The sequence below is a fragment of the Taudactylus pleione genome, unplaced genomic scaffold (assembly GCF_031769625.1).
Source record: "Taudactylus pleione unplaced genomic scaffold, aTauple2 ptg000063l, whole genome shotgun sequence".
NCBI lineage: Eukaryota > Metazoa > Chordata > Amphibia > Anura > Myobatrachidae > Taudactylus > Taudactylus pleione.
Window position 1 is genome coordinate 1124419 of NW_028284465.1, and position 20872 is coordinate 1145290.

General features: G+C 42.4%; 1 protein-coding gene across 1 annotated transcript; it reads left to right on the top strand.

Moving 5' to 3' along the window:
- Positions 1–8803: 8803 nt before the first annotated feature.
- Positions 8804–9799, top strand: LOC148534838 (taste receptor type 2 member 4-like). Its single transcript, XM_088465698.1, has one exon. The coding sequence runs from the start codon at positions 8804–8806 to the stop codon at positions 9797–9799; it is 996 nt and encodes a 331-aa protein (XP_088321824.1).
- Positions 9800–20872: the final 11073 nt, after the last annotated feature.

Below are 20872 nucleotides of genomic sequence, written 5' to 3' on the forward strand. Positions count from 1 at the left end.
CTTAAAGGTAACTTAATTACTCATCACGTTCAAATGTAATGATGACACTGAATGAGCTATTAGTAATTTGGTAGCCAAATGTCATGTGAAACATAAAGTAGGCAGTCCTATATGTATTAATAAATCAATCTGTTCATGTCACACTACAGACAGTCTGCACAATGAACCAGATGGATATTTATGAAGGAATCAGAGGCTCTGACAAAGCTACCTCATCTTGTGCAGAAAATACGAATTTTGAAACTTTCATCTTGATAATAACTGTCAGCTCTTCACTAATATTTACCGGATTTCTTCTCAATGCATTTATTGTTGTGCAAATCCTCATTAGGTGGCTGAAGGGACAAACTCTTCAAACCATTGACATTATCATGACCAGCCTGGGAGTGGTGAGGATCATTCTTCTGATGGCTTCTCTTAGGATTACTGTTGAGGCGTTTGCTACTCATTCAATCATTCCAAAATATAATTATTCTAAATATTATGTCACTGCAATGACATTTGTGGTGTTCTGCAGCCTGTGGTGGGGCACCGTGCTCTGCGTCTTCTACTGTGCAAAGATCACAAACTACAGAAACAGATTATTCATGAGACTTAAGATGAACATCTCCAGGATGGTCCCCTGGCTGCTCCTGACCTCAATGCTGGTGTCTTTTATTTCCAGCCTGCCCAATATATGGATCATGTACCCAGTACTCTACATGAATTCTACCCTGGACAGTAACAGCTCTAACACTGGAAATGTGACTCTGGACACACATTTGAGAAATTCTTTCATCATCTTTTTCACAGGGTCCCTCGTACCGTTCCTCATATTCTGTGCGGCTGTTTGTCTTCTGATTGTATCGCTCCTGAAACACACCAGGAATATGAGCAGCAAAGACTCAGGATTCACTAATATTCAACTAGATGCTCACATTAGTGTAATTAGAAATATGCTCTCTTTTCTGTTATTTTATACTTTACATTTTATAAGTTCAAACATGATCAGTTTATGCTACCAATCAGAAGATTCAGCCTGTTTATCATTGGGCTTTATTTGTGCATCTGCCTACCCAAGCCTGCACTCTATTGTATTAATATCCAGCAATGCCAGACTGAAGCGCTCTCTTCTTACTGCTCTGCGCTGTGCCGGAACCAGAAATCCACATGACCAAATGTAATAATTGAACCTGTTCTATTTGATATATTGTCTATTAGCTGCAGAGTAATTGTAGTCTATAATATCACTTTAAGTTTGACAACAGCTATAGTGTAACTTAATTATTTGTGTTTGATTTCTTTGAATTTGGTTTCTACATAAAACAGAATAGGGTGCATTAATTCCTGTGCCACTTACCATATCTGTAAATACACAGAATAAATATATAAATCTTTTTGTTAATGTCATTATTATGATTATTTTTCCTAATATGAACAATGCAAATAAGCAAGAATCGCTGAGGAATAAGTAACAGTAATTTTTACTTTTTCTTACTTTCATGCAAACAAGTTCTTTAGAGAACAAGGAAATCTCCAAATTCACCTCATTTCAAGTTCAGTTGTTGCCAATTGTTTTTTATTTAAATGTTGTTAGTAAAATTTCAACTATTACATTCTGTATGGTAAAGGAATATAGGGTCTGATTCAGCACGGAACGTAATTGTGATCACAGCTGTGTAATCTCACGCAATTCAGCTGCGAATTTATGCTAATATCAGCCACAGCTCAGCCAGCATAGAGACACCCACTACTGCTATCTCACATCTGTAATACCTCACAGTCCTATGTATACATCTGTAACATCAGCCACAGCTCAGCCAGCATAGAGACACCCACTACTGCTATCTCACATCTGTAATACCTCACAGTCCTGTGTATACATCTGTAACATCAGCCACAGCTCAGCCAGCATAGAGATGCCCACTAATGCTTTCTCACATCTGTAATACCTCACAGTCCTGAGTATACTTATGTAACATCATCCACAGCACAGCCAGCATAGAGACACCCACTACTGCTATCTCACATCTGTAATACCTCACAGTCCTGTGTATACATCTGTAACATCAGCCACAGCTCAGCCAGCATAGAGATGCCCACTAACGCTTTCTCACATCAGTAATACCTCACAGTCCTGTGTATACTTATGTAAGATCATCCACAGCACAGCCAACATAAGGACACCCACTACTGCTATCTCACATCTGTAATACCTCACAGTCCTGTGTATACATCTGTAACATCAGCCACAGCACAGCCAGCATAGAGACACCCACTACTGCTATCTCACATCTGTAATACCTCACAGTCCTGTGTATACGTAGGTACCATCGGAGAACATCGGCCCATCATGCAAAATTACAGCAGGTCTGACCCATCGCAGATGTAGCAAGTCTCGTCGCACGCAGTGAATTCTTACTGTTAGCTATGTATGCAGTCGTAGTGGCTAATTTATGCACCCCCATGAAACAGCACTCAAACAGACTGGCACGCCTGCGTTTCTCCGACCACTCCCCGTTACCACCCCTATACGTTCACAGCCTGTCACTCGCTCTGTAATTGATTCCTACCTGCATGCATAATTGCAGTGTTATGGCTGTGCACAGAGGCTGGCTTATATTCATGTGTGATTGCTAAATATCGCTCAATGTGCATACCCAGTTGCAATTGCAATCCGTGCTGAATCAGGCCCTTAGACCAGACTTTGCCAATCTGTGCCTCTCCAGCTCATGTGAAACTACAAGTCCCAGCATGCGCTGCCGCACCTTTGCTACTAGGGAATGAATGCTAAATCTGTGGCACAACATGCTGGGACTTGTAGTTTTACAACAGCTGGAGAGCCACAGGATGGTCAGTCCTGCTATAGATGATTTTCCAACACAAAGTCCATAGTACCAACATATTTCACTCAGGGCCTGATTCAGACCCACTTGCAAGTGCACAACGCTCGCAAGTCGGTTGATGGTCCCCCACTGCACATGCGCACGCCGGAGTCGGCCCTGGTATGCTCATGTGTGAGACCCGGCAAGCGACAGGCACTCTGTCGCTATGGGTCTCGCACCAAAGCTGGGCAGCTGTCGATTGTGACTGACAGCTTGCCCCATTTTGTAGGTGGGCAGGTGGGGAGGCTGGCCAAATGGGGGCGTTCCCGAAGGAATGCCTGCCATTTGGGGGCATCCTCGTAGCGAAAGAGAAATTCTCTCACTCCGTGGCTCACTACAAAAGGGGTGTCTATCGATGTTTATAGACAGCTCTCCCCGTTTTGTAGGCGTGGTGGGGTGGTTGGGGTGGCTTCACAAATGGAGGCGTTCCCATGTGAATGCCTACCGTTTGTGGGTGGCCCCACTGACATCACATGATGTCAGTGGGTGAGCTTGCAGTTCTATTAGAGCTGAAAGCTCTCTGGGGCTTACGGGAATGAAACCCTACCACAAGGGTCTCGTTGCAAGCCCCGATGGTTGCGATGGTCGTGACCATCACGACCATCACCTGGCCGCTTGCTAAAGCTGTGGGTAGTCACCAACAGCTTAGTGAGCGGCCAGGAGGCCGTCTTTAAAAAAAACAGGGACGTTCTGCTTCAGAGCGAGCGCTCTCAAAGAGCGTCCAGCTCTGAATCAGGCCCTCAGTTCCTTATTAATCAATCAGAATTATATGGTGATTGACTGTAGGCCGCTAACATAGGCTGGGAAAACATTGTATATCATTTTCACACAATAATAAATATTTCACTGTTGCTCTTTTAAATTTATGCTTCATGTTATTGAGGAATGTAAATTCCAGTTGGTACAATTCACTGTGAGGAGAAAAGGAAAATGTGTGCACACTAAGGAAATCATGCTATTTGTGGAGGGTTGTTCCAAAAAAGGGGCCGGCTATTTAAATTGAGCGCTAGCTCTTTGCGATTTGTTGATGCCTCTATGTCTGAGCGAGCGAACGAAAAATGCGCTCGCTATTTTGTAAAGACGCCCCTTTGCAGTTCGTATCACACATCATCTCCGGTATTTATTATATTAATCGGGAACATCGAAAGGTATCTGAACTGCTCGCAGTGCTTGTGGTAGGTTTTTCTTACCGCAATCACTGCGAGCAGTTCAGGCTAAAAGACAACCAAGTGACGTGGTCGATGACGCTCCTTTACTAATTATGCACTCCCATTAAATGCCCTTTTCACTATTTGGCACTCCTGCATTCGGATCTCCACTCCCCAGTTTTCAAGCACCTTCCCCTGTTACCACCCACAAATGGTACATTCTGTCAATCAAATTAGCAGCCCCTCTCTGTTTTGCGAGCGTACGATTTCCAACCGCAATGACTGGTTTGCGCATGCGCATTACGACCCATATGCATGCGCAGTTGTGCGAACATCGCTCAGAGTGAATGAGCGGCCACTTACAAGCGGCTCTGAATCAGGCCCTCAGTCTGTTAGTTTAGATTACAGGGGCAGGGAACCTTTTTTCTGCTGAGTGCCATTTTAATATATATATATATAACATTATTCACGGAGCGGCTGTAGGCCATGCTCCCACCGTGTGACGTCACATGGGGTGAGGCCACAATTGCTGGTGATAACAGCAATGCCCAGAGCATCCTGTAAGGGCCGGGGTGTGACCATCTGAAGCATCCTAAGGATGCTCCAGGCTGCACTGCTGCATAAATTTTGGCTGCCGGGTGCCACTATAGACACCCCGCTAGCCAGATGAGGCTAGTAGAAAGAAGCTCTGAGGGCCAGACCAAATGATTCCAAGAGCGTTATACAGCCCCCAGGAAGGAGCTTCCCCATCCCTGGTTTAGAAGATACAGATAGAATATATTATATAATGAGGTAGAGTGTGTGTCTAGCACAAGTCAAGTAGAGGGTGGGAAGGAGGCCCCATCCCCTTCCTTCCTTCCTTCCTCACAGGACCAAGATGCTAGGATGGAAGGCAGAAAGCCTGAGACACCCCATGATTGCTGCATCTTCCTAGTCCACAGCTCTCATTGCCAATAGGATATCAAGTTGGAGTGACAGACTTCCAACCACTGTCCCGTATCCTGCTCCTGTGCTAAGCCCTGGCCATGTACACAGTGAGGATCTGACAAGACCTGTACCCTTCATTAGACAAGAGCAGTCTCCAGTCTCTGGGGGCAGACTTCCCCTGTACACACCATGAGGGATCATCATTGGTTACACCCGAGATGGCCTCACTCATCTGCTGGTAAGTTCCGGTGACTGATGATAGACTGGGCAAGAGAGCTGAGGAGGGGGAGATAGGAGGGGGTAAACAAAGGAAGCTAGCAATCTATCTCCCAAGGACAGAGTTTAAAATGCTGTAGCACTTTCCCATAGAGAAATATGACATCAGTTGGGAGTTTAGCCAATTGCAACAACTCAATAGATGTAATGACCACAGAAAACATAAGCACTGAACTAGAGAGTGTAATTACAATGTACATCTGACTGGGCAAAATAGCTAAACACTAACCAGGGAACTAAGGGCCTTATTCAGGTTGGATTGTAAGGCTGCATTCGCACACACAGCTGGTCAATTATACTGCTCTGCGCATGCATATGCATGGCAGTGCGCATGCGCAAACTGGCTGCTGTGATCAGGAAGCGATCGCAGAGGGCGCCCATTCCCACCTCATAGTGATTGACATGAAGTGACCATTTGGGGTGGAGAGGGGGTTTGGTTGGTGGAACACAGGCATGCCTGGGGATTTGAACTCAGTTAAAGTGGGGCGTGCATACTTAAGCCCCTGCGATAGCAAATGCTAGCAGAGGACTATATGGCAACAGGAAGTTAAGCAGTTTGGGAGGTAGGGTCAGGTCACCCACAATGGTGTGACTGGTTCTGATGTTACTGATGTTTTCGCTGACTTGCGGATCCATGTCATGGGAAGTGGGTGGCTTTATACAGTGATGGGTATCTTGCTATAGTTCTGCAGTTGCCATGCGAATGCAGCCTTGCGAACCAGCCTGAATTAAGCCCAAAGTTCCATAATTCAGGCGCTGGTAAAGATAAAAAATCCAAATATTTTAGTAGCAGTTACCTATGTAGTCTGTGCAGACTTACTCTTAAAGAGACCAACAACAAGTAGAAAAAAGTAGTACAACGCTCTTCAATAAACTTAACCTATTGTTATAGAAAATTCCAAGATACATTTAGATTAAACATTGGAACAATTATTATGATTATATGATCATGAGAAACATTAAATGATAAGAAAGGAGTTAGTATTTAAGTACTGCAAATTTGAAATCCCTCCACTCTTTGATAAAGCTTTCTTATCAGGAGCAAAACACGTCAGTGGTACAGAACTTTCCTACAGAAATTGGCTGCTAGCATGGATAATATTTCTTCATACCTAACAGCCTTATTTAGAGTCAGTCTGACACAGACTTGTAAAGTGCTTCCAAGGTTGTAACACTTCAACCTTTCCTGAGTCTGACACATCTGCAAATCTCATTCTGTGGCTCTCTCCCCTTGAACCTGGCTTATAAGAGACTGGATTGTGACGAGAGGTGTGGTTTTAGTAGCAGAAGCAAGTAGGAAAATTTATTTTAATGACAACACTAATATAAAGAAAAAATAAAGAGAGGGCACTCAAGAATTCCAGAGAAAAGTAGAAAAAGTTTTCATATGGAAGACTCACATGTCACATAAAATGCCAACATTTTGGTCTCAAGGACCTTTGTCAAGACAGCCGATCCTTTCCATAGTATATAACAACAAAGTGTCACCACAATCCAAAAGTAAAAACCGCCACTTACCTTGGGCTCCTTAAGTACCATCACCAATTAGTGAAAAGACCGCCAATTCTGTGGATGTATGCCAAATACAGATGCTATATAGCTTGAATTGTCTTCTCTTCCGGTGTCTGAACAAAACAGCCCTGGTCTATAATAACAAGAAGTGCCATCCAAAGCCGTAACTAGAATGTTTGGCGCCCTGTGCCAGAGAGAGCATTGGCGCCCTCCCCTTCCAATTTTTTAAATAGGGACATCAGATAGTTCATCTGAAAAAGGGCCATGGCTTCATGGGGAAGGGCCAGGAAAGAGATAGGGGTACACCTGGGGCAGCCAGGAGATGCTGAGTATAAAAGAAGAGGAAGCTACAAGTGACAATGATAATAAACAGGAAAATTGACAGGTGCCACAAGTGTTCTGCAGCTCCTTACAAAGTACATAAACAAATAGGTGAGCAAGAAACCAGTGACTTACAGTACAATACAATGTAGGACAAAGACATATTTTATACACATTGCAGCATTAGCAATCATAACACTCATATCAGCACAGGGTGTAAGCAATCAAGTGTTAGGAGACCTTGTGGGGAGTAAGGAGTATATGAAAGAATAAGTAAGGAGAAGCACAAGAGCTCACATTCTAAAGGGGAGGGGCAGACAAACAGGGGTGACACAGATGGGGTAGACAGGGAGGAAGGAGCATGTATCACCAGGTTAGGATAAGTGCTGGAAGGCTATGATGAAGTAGTGGATCTTGAGAGCCCGGTTGAAGATTTGCAGATGTGGAGAGTCTGATGGGGAGAGAAAGAGAGTTCCAATGGTAGGGAGCAGCATGGGCAAAATCTTGGAGATGGGAGTAGAAGGAAGTAATCAATTGGACGGAGAGACGGCGTACATTTGTTGAACAAAGAGGGCATGTGGGATTGTGAAGTTAGATGAGGTCAGAGAAGTAAATGGCAGAGGAATGGGTGAGGGCTTTGTAAGTGAGTGGAAGAACCTTTATCTGGGTTCTGATGGAGAAGAGGAGCCAGTGTAGGGTTGAAGGTGAGGAGAGAAAGATGTAGAATGTTTGGAGAGGAAAATTAGCCGAGCAGCAGCATTGAGGACAGATTGGAGAGGAGAGAGGTGGTAGTCAGGTGGTCACCACTATTATTAGGTTAGAGAGACAATTGAGTGTTTAATTTATCTGTTAATGTTTACTAGATTACCTTATTGTGTTCCTCCTTCTTTTGTGTTTTGCATAGACGGGTGCTAAGTGGGAGTGATTTATACCTTATTAAAACAGAGGAGAAGAACACATTAAGGATTCTGGCCTCTCCTTTTGGTTTTCTATGCTAAAGAAAAAGATCAGGCTTTGCAAGTTTTATTCTACTTTGCATGTATGAACTGTTTTCTATGGTATACGCTATGAAAGTACCTGTAGGCTCATTGACAAAATCTGTATAAACTGTTATTACTAAAGATATCAAACAGTGAAGTTCCGTAACTTGTAAATCATTTAAATATCCTTTGATCTGACAGTGATGTAACACTACACTAATGACTGCTACACCTGTGGTAGAGGGGATACAAATTATTTTGCATTCATACTATTTTCTTTAAGTGACTTATATGATAGTTATGTCCTATTTGACATTTCCTAACATTCTTGATTTACTATGGCAACAATTGGGTACATTGGGAGTTATTCAGTGGTTCTTTAAATAAATTACCTGAAACTATTTCCATATCATGCTGTTATTAAAAGTTTATGCCTGCTATTTTTTATTTTATAATAAAGTAGCACCTTTATTGCTGTGACAATTACATAGGTCAATAACTGCTGTATTTCAGGCAAAGTGATATCCCAACTTAGTTCAATATCTTTAATATATTTCATAAACATCATGAACTTTTGACAAAGTAAATAAGAATCTGAGTTTCAGGAATATCTGACATGGCTTAAAGGTATCTCATCGCGTTCAAATGTAATGATGACACTGAATGAGCTATTTGTAATTTGGTAGCCAAATGTCATGTAAAACATAAAGTAAGCAGTCCTATATTTATTAATAAATCAATCTCAGGTCAGGTCACACAGCAGACAGTCTGCACAATGAGCCAGACAGGTGGTTATGAAGGAATCAGACGCTCTGCCAATACTGCCTCATCTTCTGAAGAAAATATGAATTTTGCAACTTTCATCTTGATATTAACTGTCTGCTCTTCTCTAATATTTACTGGATTTCTTCTCAATGCATTTATTGTGATACAAATCCTCATTTGGTGGCTGAAGGGACAAACTCTTCCAACCATTGACATTCTTATGACCAGCCTGGGAGTGGTGAGGATCATTCTTCTAGTGTGTTTTCTTAGGATTACTGTTGAGGCGTTTGCTACTCATTCAATCATTCCAAAATATTATTATTCTGAATATTATGTCACTGTAATGACATTTGTGTCATTCTGCAGCCTGTGGTGGGGCACCGTGCTCTGCGTCTTCTACTGTGCGAAGATCACAAACTACAGCAAAAGATTATTCATGAGACTTAAGATGAACATCTCCAGGATGGTCCCCTGGTTGCTCCTGACATCTCTGCTGGTGTCTTTTCTTTCCAGCCTGCCCAACATATGGCTTAAGCACCCAGTACTCTACTTGAATTCTACCTATGACAGTAACGGCTCTAACACTGGAAATGTTACTCTGTACACACATTTGAAAAATTTATTTATCATCTTTTTCACAGGATCCCTCGTACCGTTCCTCATATTCTGTGCGGCCGTTTGTCTTCTGATTGTATCACTCTTGAAACACACCAGGAATATGCGCAGCAAAGACTCAGGATTCACTAATATCCAACTAGACGCTCACATAAGTGTAATTAGAAATATGGTCTCTTTTCTGTTCTTTTATACTTTATATTTTATAAGTTCAAACATGATCATTTTATGCTACCAATCAGAAGATTCAGTCTGTGTATCATTGTGCCTTATTTGTGCCCTTACCTACCCAAGCCTGCACTCTATTGTATTAATAGCCAGCAATGCCAGACTGAAGCGCTCTCTTCTTACTGCTCTGCGCTATGCAGGAACCAGAAATCCACATGACTAAGTATAATAATTGAACCTTTACTGTTTGATATATTGTCTGTAGGCTGCAGAGTAATTGTAGAATTCTACCCTGGACAGTAACAGCTCTAACAATGGAAATGTGACTCTGGACACACTTTTGAGAAATTTATTCATCATCTTTTTCACAGGATCCCTCATACCGTTCCTCATATTCTGTGCGGCCGTTTGTCTGCTGATTGTATCGGTCCTGAAACACACCAGGAACATGAGCAGCAAAGATTCAGGATTCACTAATATCCAACTAGACGCTCACATAAGTGTAATTAGAAATATGGGGCCTGATTCAGACCCACTCGCGAGCGGCTGTCCGCTCGCAAGTGGGTCGATGGTCTGCACTGAGCATGCGCACGACGGAGGGAGCTCCGTCATGCGCATGCGCCAGACACGACGAGCGAAGGACTTTCCTTCGCTCGTTGTGTCCGATCAAAGGGGGCGTGCTGTCAATGTTGATTGACAGCGCGCCCCCTTTGGTGGGCGTGCCGGGGGCGTGCCTCCCTGACGGGGGCGTTCCCACGGGAACGCCTCCCATCAGAAGCCGGCCCACTGACATCACTAGTGATGTCAGTGGGAGTGATTTTGGCTCTGATAGAGCCAAAATCACTCCGGAGCTTGCGGTTGAAAACCTCAACCGCAGGCTCCGGCTCGCAATTTCGATGGTCGCGATGGTCACGACCATCGCGGCCATCAAAATGCACGCTCGTATAGCATGTGGGTGGTGACCCACAGCTATACGAGCGTCCAGGAGGACGCTCCATGAAAATGGAGCCCGGCCCTCATTCAGAGCGTGCGCTCTGCTCAGAGCGTACGGCTCTGAATGAGGGCCATGGTCTCTTTTCTGTTCTTTTATACTTTACATTTTATAAGTTCAAACATGATCACTTTATGCTACCAATCAGAGGATTTGGCTTGTTTATCATTGGGCTTTATTTGTGCATCTGCCTACCCAAGCCTGCACTCTATTGTATTAATATCCAGCAACGCCAGACTGAAGCGCTCTCTTCATACTGCTCTGCGCTGTGCCGGAACCAGAAATCCACATGACCAAATGTAATAATTGAACCTGTACTGTTTGATATATTGTCTATTAGCTGCAGAGTAATTGTAGGCTATAATATCACTTTAAGTTTGACAACAGCTATAGTGTAACTTAATTATTTGTGTTTGATTTCTTTTAATTTGGTTTCTACATAAAACAGAATAGGGTGCAGCAATTCCTGTGCCACTTACTATATCTGTAAATACACCAAATAAATATATAAATCTTTTGATATTGTCATTATTATGATTATTTTTCCTAATGTGAACAATGAAAATAAGCAGGAACAGCTGAGGAATAAGTTACAGTAATTTTTACTTTTTCTTACTTTCATGGAAATAAGTTCTTTAAAAAACCACAAGAAAATCTCCAAATTCGCCTCATTTCAAGTCCGATTGTTGCCAATTTTATTTTTATTTAAATGTTGTTAGTAAAATTTCAGCTATTACATTCTGTATGGTAAAGGAATATAGCATCTGATTCAGCACAGAATGCAATTGCGAACGCAGCTGTGTAATCTCACGCAATTCAGCTGCAAATATATGCTAATGTCTGCCACAGCTCAGCCAGCATAGAGACGCCCACTGCTGCTATCTCACATCAGTAATACCTCACAGTCCTGTGTATACATCTGTAACATCAGCCACAGCTCAGCCAGCATAGAGACGCCCACTGCTGCTATCTCACATCTGTAATACCTCACAGTCCTGTGTATACATTTGTAACATCAGCCACAGCTCAGACAGCATTGAGACACCCACTACTGCTTTCTCACATCAGTAATACCTCACAGTCCTGTGTATACATCTGTAACATCAGCCACAGCTCAGCCAGCATAGAGACACCCACTACTGCTAAGTCACATCTGTAATACCTCACAGTCCTGTGTATACATTAGTAACATCAGCCACAGCTCATCCAACATAGAGACACCCACTACTGCTATCTCACATCTGTAATACCTCACAGTCCTGTGTATACATCTGTAACATCAGCCACAGCTCTGCCAGCATAGAGACACCCACTACTGCTCTCTCATATCCGTAATACCTCACAGTCATGTGTATACATCTGTAACATCAGCCACAGCTCATCCAACATAGAGACACCAACTACTGCTATCTCACATCTGTATTACCTCACAGTCCTGTGTATACATCAGAAACATCAGCCACAGCTCAGCCAGCATAGAGACACCGACTACTGCTATGTCACATCTGTAATACCTCACAGTCCTGTGTATACATTAGTAACATCAGCCACAGCTCATCCAACATAGAGACACCCACTACTGCTATCTCACATCTGTATTACCTCACAGTCCTGTGTATACATCAGTAACATCAGCCACAGCACAGCCAGCATAGAGACACCCACTACTGCTATCTCACATCTGTAATACCTCACAGTCCTGAGTATACATCTGTAACATCAGCCACAGCTCAGCCAGCATAGAGACACCCACTACTGCTATCTCACATCTGTAATACCTCACAGTCCTGTGTATACATCTGTAACATCAGCCACAGCACATCCAGCATAGAGATGCCCACTACTGCTATCTCACATCTGTAATACCTCACAGTCCTGTGTAAACATCTATAACATCAGCCACAGCACATCCAGCATAGAGATGCCCACTACTGCTATCTCACATCTGTAATACCTCACAGTCCTGTGTATACATCAGTAACATCAGCCACAGCACAGCCAGCATAGAGACACCCACTACTGCTATCTCACATCTGTAATACCTCACAGTCCTGTGTATAAATATGTAACATCAGCCACAGCTCAGCCAGCATAGAGACACCCACTGCTGCTTTCTCACATCTGTAATACCTCACAGTCCTATGTATATGTCGGTACCATTGGAGAACATCGGCCAGTCATGCACAATTACAGCATGTCTGAACCATCACAGATATAGCAAGTATCATCGCACGCAGTGAATACTTACTGTAAGCTGCGTATGCAGTTGTAGTGGCTAATTTATGCATCGCGACCATCACCTGGCCGCTCACTAAAGCTGTGGATGGTCACCCACAACTTAGCGAGCAGCCAGTAGGCCGTCTTTAAAAAAAACAGGGACGCCCTGATTCAGAGCGAGCGCTCTCAAAGAGCGTCCGGCTCTTAATCAGGCCCTCAGTTAATTATTAATCAATCAGAATTATATGGTGATTGACTGTAGGCCGCTAATATATCCTGGAAAAACATTGTATATCATTTGCACACAATAACAAATATTTCACTGTTGCTCTTTTAAATTTATGCTTCATATTATTGAGGAATGTAAATGCCAGTTGGTAAAATTCACTAAAAACAAGTTTGTTGAGAAAAGTAAAATGTGAGCACACTAAGGAAAAGAGTCTGTTAGTTTACATTACAGGGGTGGGGAACCTTTTTTCTGCTGAGGGACATTTTAATATATATCTAACATTATTCACGGAGCCACTGTAGGCCACGCCCCCACCGTCTGACATCACATGGGGCGGGGCCACAATTGCCTCTTGATAACAACAATGGCTGCACTGCTGCATAGATTCTAGCTGCAGGGTGCCACTCTAGACACCCCACTAGCCAGATGAGGCTAGTAGAAAGAAGCTCTGAGGCCAGGCCAAATGATTCTGAGAGAGTTATACAGCCCCCAGGAAGGAGCCTCCCCATCCCTGGTTTAGAAGATACAGATAGAATATATTATATAATGAGGTAGAGTGTGTGTCTAGCACAAGTCATGTAGAGGGTGGGAAGGAGGCCCCATCCTTTCCTTTCTTCCTTCCTCACAGGACCAAGATGCTAGGATGGAAGGCAGAAAGCCTGAGACACCCCATGATTGCTGCATCTTCCTAGTCCACAGCTCTCATTGCCAATAGGATATCAAGTTGGAGTGACAGACTTCCAACCACTGTCCCGTATCCTGCTCCTATGCTAAGCCCTGGCCATGTACACAGTGAGGATCTGACAAGACCTGTACCCTTCAATAGACAAGACAAGTCTCCAGTCTCTGAGGGCAGACTATCACTGCACACACCATGAGGGATCATCATTGGTTACACCCGAGATGGCCTCACTCATCTGCTGGTAAGTTCTGGTAACTTATGATAGACAGGGCAAGAGAGCTGAGGAGGGGGAGATGGGATGGGGAAGACAAAGGATGCTAGCAATCTATCTCCCAGGGACAGAGCTTAAAATGCTGTAGCACTTCCTCATAGGGAAACATGACATCAGTGGGGAGTTTAGCCAATTGGAACAACTCAATAGATGTTGTGACCACAGAAAACATAAGCACTGAACTAGTGAGTGTAACTACAATGTAGATCTGACTGGGCACAACAGCTAAACACTAGCCAGGGAACTAAGGGCCTTATTCAGGTTGGATAGTAAGGCTGCATTCGCACACAGCTGGTCAATTATACTGCTCTGCGCATGCATATGCATGGCAGTGCGCATGCGAAAACTGGCAGCTGTGATCGGGAAGCGATCGCAGAGGGCACCCATTCCCTTCTCATAGTGATTGACATGAAGTGACCATTTAGGGGTGAAGCGGGGGGTTGGTTGTTGGACCACAGGCATGTCTGTGCATTTGAACGCAGTTACAGGGGCATGCATACTTAAGCCACAGCGATAGCATATGCTGGCAGAGGTCTATATGGTGACAGGAAGTTTAGCAGTTTGGGAAGTAGGGCCAGGTCACCCACAACGGTGCGACTGGTTCTGATGTTACTGTTGTTTTGCTGACTTGCAGATCCATGTCATGGGAAGTGGGCGGCTTTATACAGTGATTGGTTGCCATGCGAACGCAGCCTTGCAAACCAGCCTGAATAAGGCCCAAAGTTCCTTAATTCAGGTGCTGGTAAATATAAAAAATCCAAATATTTTAGCAGCAGTTACCTATGTAGTCTGTGAAGACTTACTCTTAAAGAGACCAACAACAAGTAGAAAAAAAGGGGTATTACGCTCTTCAATAAAATTAACCTATTATTACAGAAAATTCCAAGACACATTTAGATTAAACATTGGAACAATTATTATGATTATATGATCAATGATAAGAAAGGAGTTAGTATTTAAGTACTGCATATTTGAAATCCCTCCACTCTTTGATAAAGCATTCTTATCAGGAGCGAAACGCGTCAGTGGTACAGAATTTTCCTACAGAAATTGGCTGCTAGCATGGATAATATTTCTTCATTCCTAACGGCCTTATTTAGAGTCAGTCTGACACAGACTTGTAAAGTGCTTCCAAGGTTGTAACACTTCAACCTTTCCTGAATCTGACATATCTGCAAATCTCATTCTACGGTTCCCTTCCCTTGAACCTGGCTTATATGAGACTGGATTGTGACTAGAGTTGTGGTTTTAGTAGCAGAAGCAAGTAGGAAAATGTATTTTTTAATGATAACACTAATATATAAATTAAATAAAGAGAGGGCACTCAACAATTCCAGAGAAAAGTAGAAAATTTTTTTTAATATTGAAGACTCACATGTCACATAAAATGCCAACATTTTGGTCTCAAGGACCTTTGTCAAGACAGCCGATCCTTGCCATAGTATATAACAACAAAGTGTCACCTCAATCCAAAAGTAAAAACTGCCACTTACCTTGGGCTCCTTAAGAACCATCACCAATTAGTGTAAAGACTGCCAATTCTGTGGATGTATGCCAAATACAGATGCTATATAGCTTGAAGTGTCTTCACTTCTGGTGTCTGAACAAAACGGCCCTCTTCTATAATAACAAGAAGTGCCATCCAAAGCCGTAACTAGACTTTTTGGCGCCCTGTGCCAGAGAGAGCATTGGCGCCCTCCCCTTCCAATTTTTTAAATAGGGACATCAGATAGTGCATCTGAAAAAGGGCCAAGGCTTCATGGGGAAGAGCCAGGAAAGAGATAGCAGTACACCTGGGGCAGCCAGTAGATGTTGAGTATAAAAGAAGAGGAAGCTACAAGTGACAATGATAATAAACAGGACAATTGGCAGGCCCAAACAGCACCCCCTACCATGACACTTGTCGCACTACCCTAGTTTTGGCCCTGGTGCCATCTAATTCATCTGGCCTGCATTTAAATGAATGTGCTGTGGTGCTATCAATGCCGGGCACTGTATCATTATCACACTATGGATTGGAAAAACAATGTTTCTGGACCATCATTTTGGTTTCGTATGCCAAGAAAAAGATCAGGCTTACCAAGTTTTAGTTCTCAGACACACATAAGTGCAATTGGAAATATGGTCGATTTTCTGTTCTTGAATGCTCTGTATATTATAAGTTCATACAAATAAACATAAATAAGGTCTGTGCAAGCTTTTATGCAAACACATTTTAAAATTCAAACATGAGAAGGAGCAGCAGAGCCTGTGGCTAGAACCTCTATCCCAGACTATTCTTTACATCTCCCTTAAGACTATATTGTCCTAATATTCCTAGTTCCCAGTGATTCCCATACTGACCTGAGAATCCTGTCATTGCTTGTCCAATACTTTTGGCAAGACAACCAACAGTAGAGATTGGAGTTGATGAAGTGGATCACTGTTGCTTTCTTCTCAAGGGGTGTATGCGCTAGCAGATCTCTCATTTCCTCTCCTCTACATTGTATGAGAAGAAACAGCAAAGCCTAGTTGCATTACTGGATACACCCAACTATTAATTCACTAATAGGTTTTCTTTTATTGTGGATCATACAGTGACAGTGGTCATCTCATATCCTAATAAAGGACCAACCATTGACTTATCTTTTCTGAACCTGGTGCTTTTTATATTAAGACTTTTTAATCTTTTGTTAGTGATGTATTTATGTGAATTTTGTAATATTTCGCCTTAAACATGATATGACAACCATGGTGATTTCACAAAACCTTAATTTTGTCAATATGCTTAAAATGATCAGTATTTGTTATTTGTGTTTTGTGTTATATGTGATTGTGAGTCCAATTTTATTATCATTAAATATAACCATAATAAAGGCTAAGTTTTACTAAATTAACTAATTGTCATTTTGAGTGCTCTCCCTATAGAGTCTTTTTTGGTTGGCTATACCTCCCACTTCTTTCTTTTTCAACATTTTAAAATTCACAAAATACAAAAACAGGCAACAAAAATGCATAGGAGTCATCTCTAAAATTGATAACTGGCCCTAGGCCTCTAAGTTTAGGCTTATAGTTAAAGTAAACATTATTATTATCCTTTATTTATATGGTGCCACAAGTGTTCTGCAGCTCCTTACAAAGTACATAAACAAATAGGTGAGCAAGAAACCAGTGACTTACAGTACAATACAATGTAGGACAAAGACATATTTTATACACATTGCGGCATTAGCAATCATAACACTCATATCAGCACAGGGTGTAAGCAACCAAGTGTTAGGAGACCTTGTGGGGAGTAAGGAGTACATGAAAGAATAAGTAAGGAGAAGCACAAGAGCTCACATTCTAAAGGGGAGAGGCAGACAAACAGGGGTGACACAGATGGGGTAGACAGGGAGGAAGGAGCATGTATCACCAGGTTAGGTTGAGAGCTTGACGGCTATGCTGAAGTAGTGGATCTTGAGAGCCTGGTTGAAGATTTGAAGAGGTGGAGAGTCTGATGGGGAGAGAAAGAGAGTTCCAAAGGTAGGGAGCAGCATGGGCAAAATCTTGGAGATGGGAGTAGAAGGAAGTAATCAGTTGGATGGAGAGACTGCATGCATTTGTTGAACAAAGAGGGCAGGTGGGATTGTGAAGTTAGATGAGGTCAGAGATGTAAATGGCAGAGGAATGGGTGAGTGCTTTGAAAGTGAGTGGAATAACCTATATTTGGGTTCTGGTGGAGAAGAGGATCCAGTGTATGTTTGAAGGTGAGCAGAGACTGGTGTAGAACATTTGGAGAGGAAAATTAGCCGAGCAGCAGCATTGAGGACAGATTGGAGAGGAGAGAGGTGGTAGTCAGGTGGGCCAGAAAGAAGGAGGTTACAGTAGTACAATCTGGAGTTGACCAGTGAGTGGATGAGAGTTTTAGTATCATCCTGGATGAGGAAGGGTCTGATTCTGGAAATATTTTTAAGATGGAAATGGCAGGACTCGAGAGTTGCTGAATGTGTGGCTTAAATGAGAGGGAAGAGTCCAGAATAACTCCAAGACAGCAATAAGGGGATTAACCCCTATTTGTAACTAACCAGCATGAGGCTTAACCAGCTGGGGATGTTGTCATTGTAGCAGGGAGAAAAGCAGCATGGGGTCCCTCAGCAATAATGACAAACAGCCCTTGATGGAATCCATAGGCAAGTGGGGACCTCCCAAAATATATGAAATCCCGTCCCTAAGCAGTACTCATCTGGGCTCATCACTATAACTCTGACATAGTGGGTATGCAGGTAACTAGTCCCAACAAGACTACCAGGGCAGGGCAGGGTATGGCATGGTGACTGTCACTAGTATCGGATTTGCCTTTTGCAATTTTTGCCTAAGTGTGCTATATGTTTCCATCATTGTGCTACTTTTTCTTCATATTGCGTCTTAGTTTGCAAATGGTGTACTAGGTATTTGGGATTAGTGTTTTGGTGCAGCTAAGTAGGTAAGTCTGTGGCATGATATATGGGGCTATTTAGAGCAATTGGAAGATAAGTGTCTGAATAAATATGATAAATTGTTCCAAAGTGGGACTCGGGGATATAGTGGTCAGGGTGCCCTATGCACAAAAGTAATAGCCATCTCCTCTGACCAATTTTATTATTTTCATTGTTTGATTATAAGCCTCAGTTGATGATTGGCAGAATAATAATAATAATAATAATAATAATAATAATAATAATACAAGCCATGATCTGTGACTTTTCATTTTAGATTTAAGTATATATACATATTTACTAAGTTGGACATCTTACAGGGATAAGCTGGCCACACACTAGACCAACTTACACCCAACCAGCCAACTTGTTGATTGGTTGGAATGAAAATCTGGTAACGTATGGGAGTAAATAATGATCAGCAATTTGCTCCTAAATGCCAGAAAACAGATGAAAATGGTAATTCAAATAAGTTTGTTAAATGTTTGATCTAAACTATTTGTTCAAACAACAGTTTTGGTCCATTTTCCAGTGTTTGGGAGCAAATTGCTGATTGTATTCCTTACCTGATTTTCATTCCAACCAATCAACTAGTTGGCTGGTTGGACAGATAATCTTTAGAAGTGTGGCCAGCTATAGTCTGCACATGACCTACCCAACCACACTCCACTCAAGATGGCCTATGCTATGGTATAGTATGTTATGGTATGGTATGTAAGGTATGGTATAGTATGGTGAAGTGGAAATATTTTGTAGTTACTGGTAAATTTCAGACTGACAGCACTAAAACAAGATATAGTGCCATCCCCCAACAAGTGACACACATAGGCACATGCCTCATGTACAGACAGTCTGGTGGTGTGTTTCCCACACCTGGTGGAAGAACATTAGTCTGAATAGCATCAGTATTTTGGTGCAGAATTGGGACCTCACTACCAGACTGGACATTATACCACCTAGAGGGATGCTGTCCTTCCTAAATGCACTAGTAATACTCTAAATATTTTTTGCTTCATTTTTGGGACTCTCACACATGTGACCAGATTAAGTTCTGACAACCAAGAAAGTGACATCAGTTATCTAGATCCACTTCATATATATTGCCTGTTGGAGGAAAGTGAATCATCTTCCATAGGTGTAAAGTACATCTATTAAGGAGACCTCTATCTGTATGATCACCACGATTATTAGGTTAGAGAGACAATTGAGTGTTTAATTTATCTGTTAGTGTTTACTAGATTACCTTATTGTTTTCCTCCTTCTTTTGTGTTTTGCATAGATGGGTGCTAAGTGGAAGTGATGTATACCTTATTAAGACAGAGGAGAATAACACATTAAGGATTCTGGCCTCTCCTTTTGGTTTTCTATGCTAAAGAAAAAGATCAGGCTTTGCAAGTTTTATTCTACTTTGCATGTATGAACTATTTTCTATGGTATACACTATGAAAGTACCTTTGAGCTCATTGACAAAATCTGTATAAAATGTTATTACCAAAGATATCCAACAGTGAAGTTCCGTAACTTGTAAATAATTTTAATATCCTTTGAACTGACAGTGATGTAACACTACAATAATGACTGGCTACACCTGTGGTAGAGGGGATGCAAATTGTTTTGCATTCATACTATTTTCTTTAAGTGGCTTATATGATAGTTATGTCCTATTTGGCATTTCCTAACATTTTTGATTTACTATGGCAGCAATTGGGTACATTGGGAGTTATTCAGTGGTTCTTTACATAAATTACCTGAAACTATTTCCATATCATGCTGTTATTAAAACTTTATGCCTGCTATTTTTTTATTTTACAATAAAGTAGAACCTTTATTGCTGTGACAATTACATAGGTCAATAACTGCTGTATTTCCGGCAAAGTGATAACCCAACTTAGGGCCTGATTCCGAGCCGCTCGTAAGCGGCTGCTCGTTCGCTCCGAGCGATGTTCGCACATCTGTGCATGCGTATGGGTTGTAATGCACATGCGCCAACCAGTCAGTGCGGTCGGAAATCGTGTGCTCGAAAAATAGCGAGTGCCTGCTAATTTTAGAGACAGAATGAGGCGTTTGTGGGTGGTAACAGGGGAAGGTGCTTGAAAACGGGGAGTGGAGATACGAACGCAGGCGTGCTTAAAGGTCAAAATGGGCGTTTTATGGGTGTGCATAATTAACAAAGCAGCGTCATCGACCACGTCACTTGGTTCTTTTAGCCTGAACTGCTCGCATGATTGCGGTAGGAAAATGCTACCACTAGAATAGCGAACAGTTCATACGCCTTTCGATGTACTCGATTAATCGAATATAAATAGCGGAGATGACGTATGATGCGAGCGGCCAAGGGGCCTCTTTAAAAAATAGCGAGCGCATGTTTCGGACGCTCGCTCAGACATAGAGGCATCAACAGACCGCAAAGAGCGAGCGCTCGATTTAAATAGCCAGCCCCTTTTTCTGAACGAGCGTCCGCAAATAGCGT

Coding starts and splice junctions, on each gene's coding strand:
- LOC148534838 (XM_088465698.1), top strand. CDS start 8,804: ATGAGCCAGACAGGTGGTTATGAAGGAATCAGACGCTCTGCCAATACT.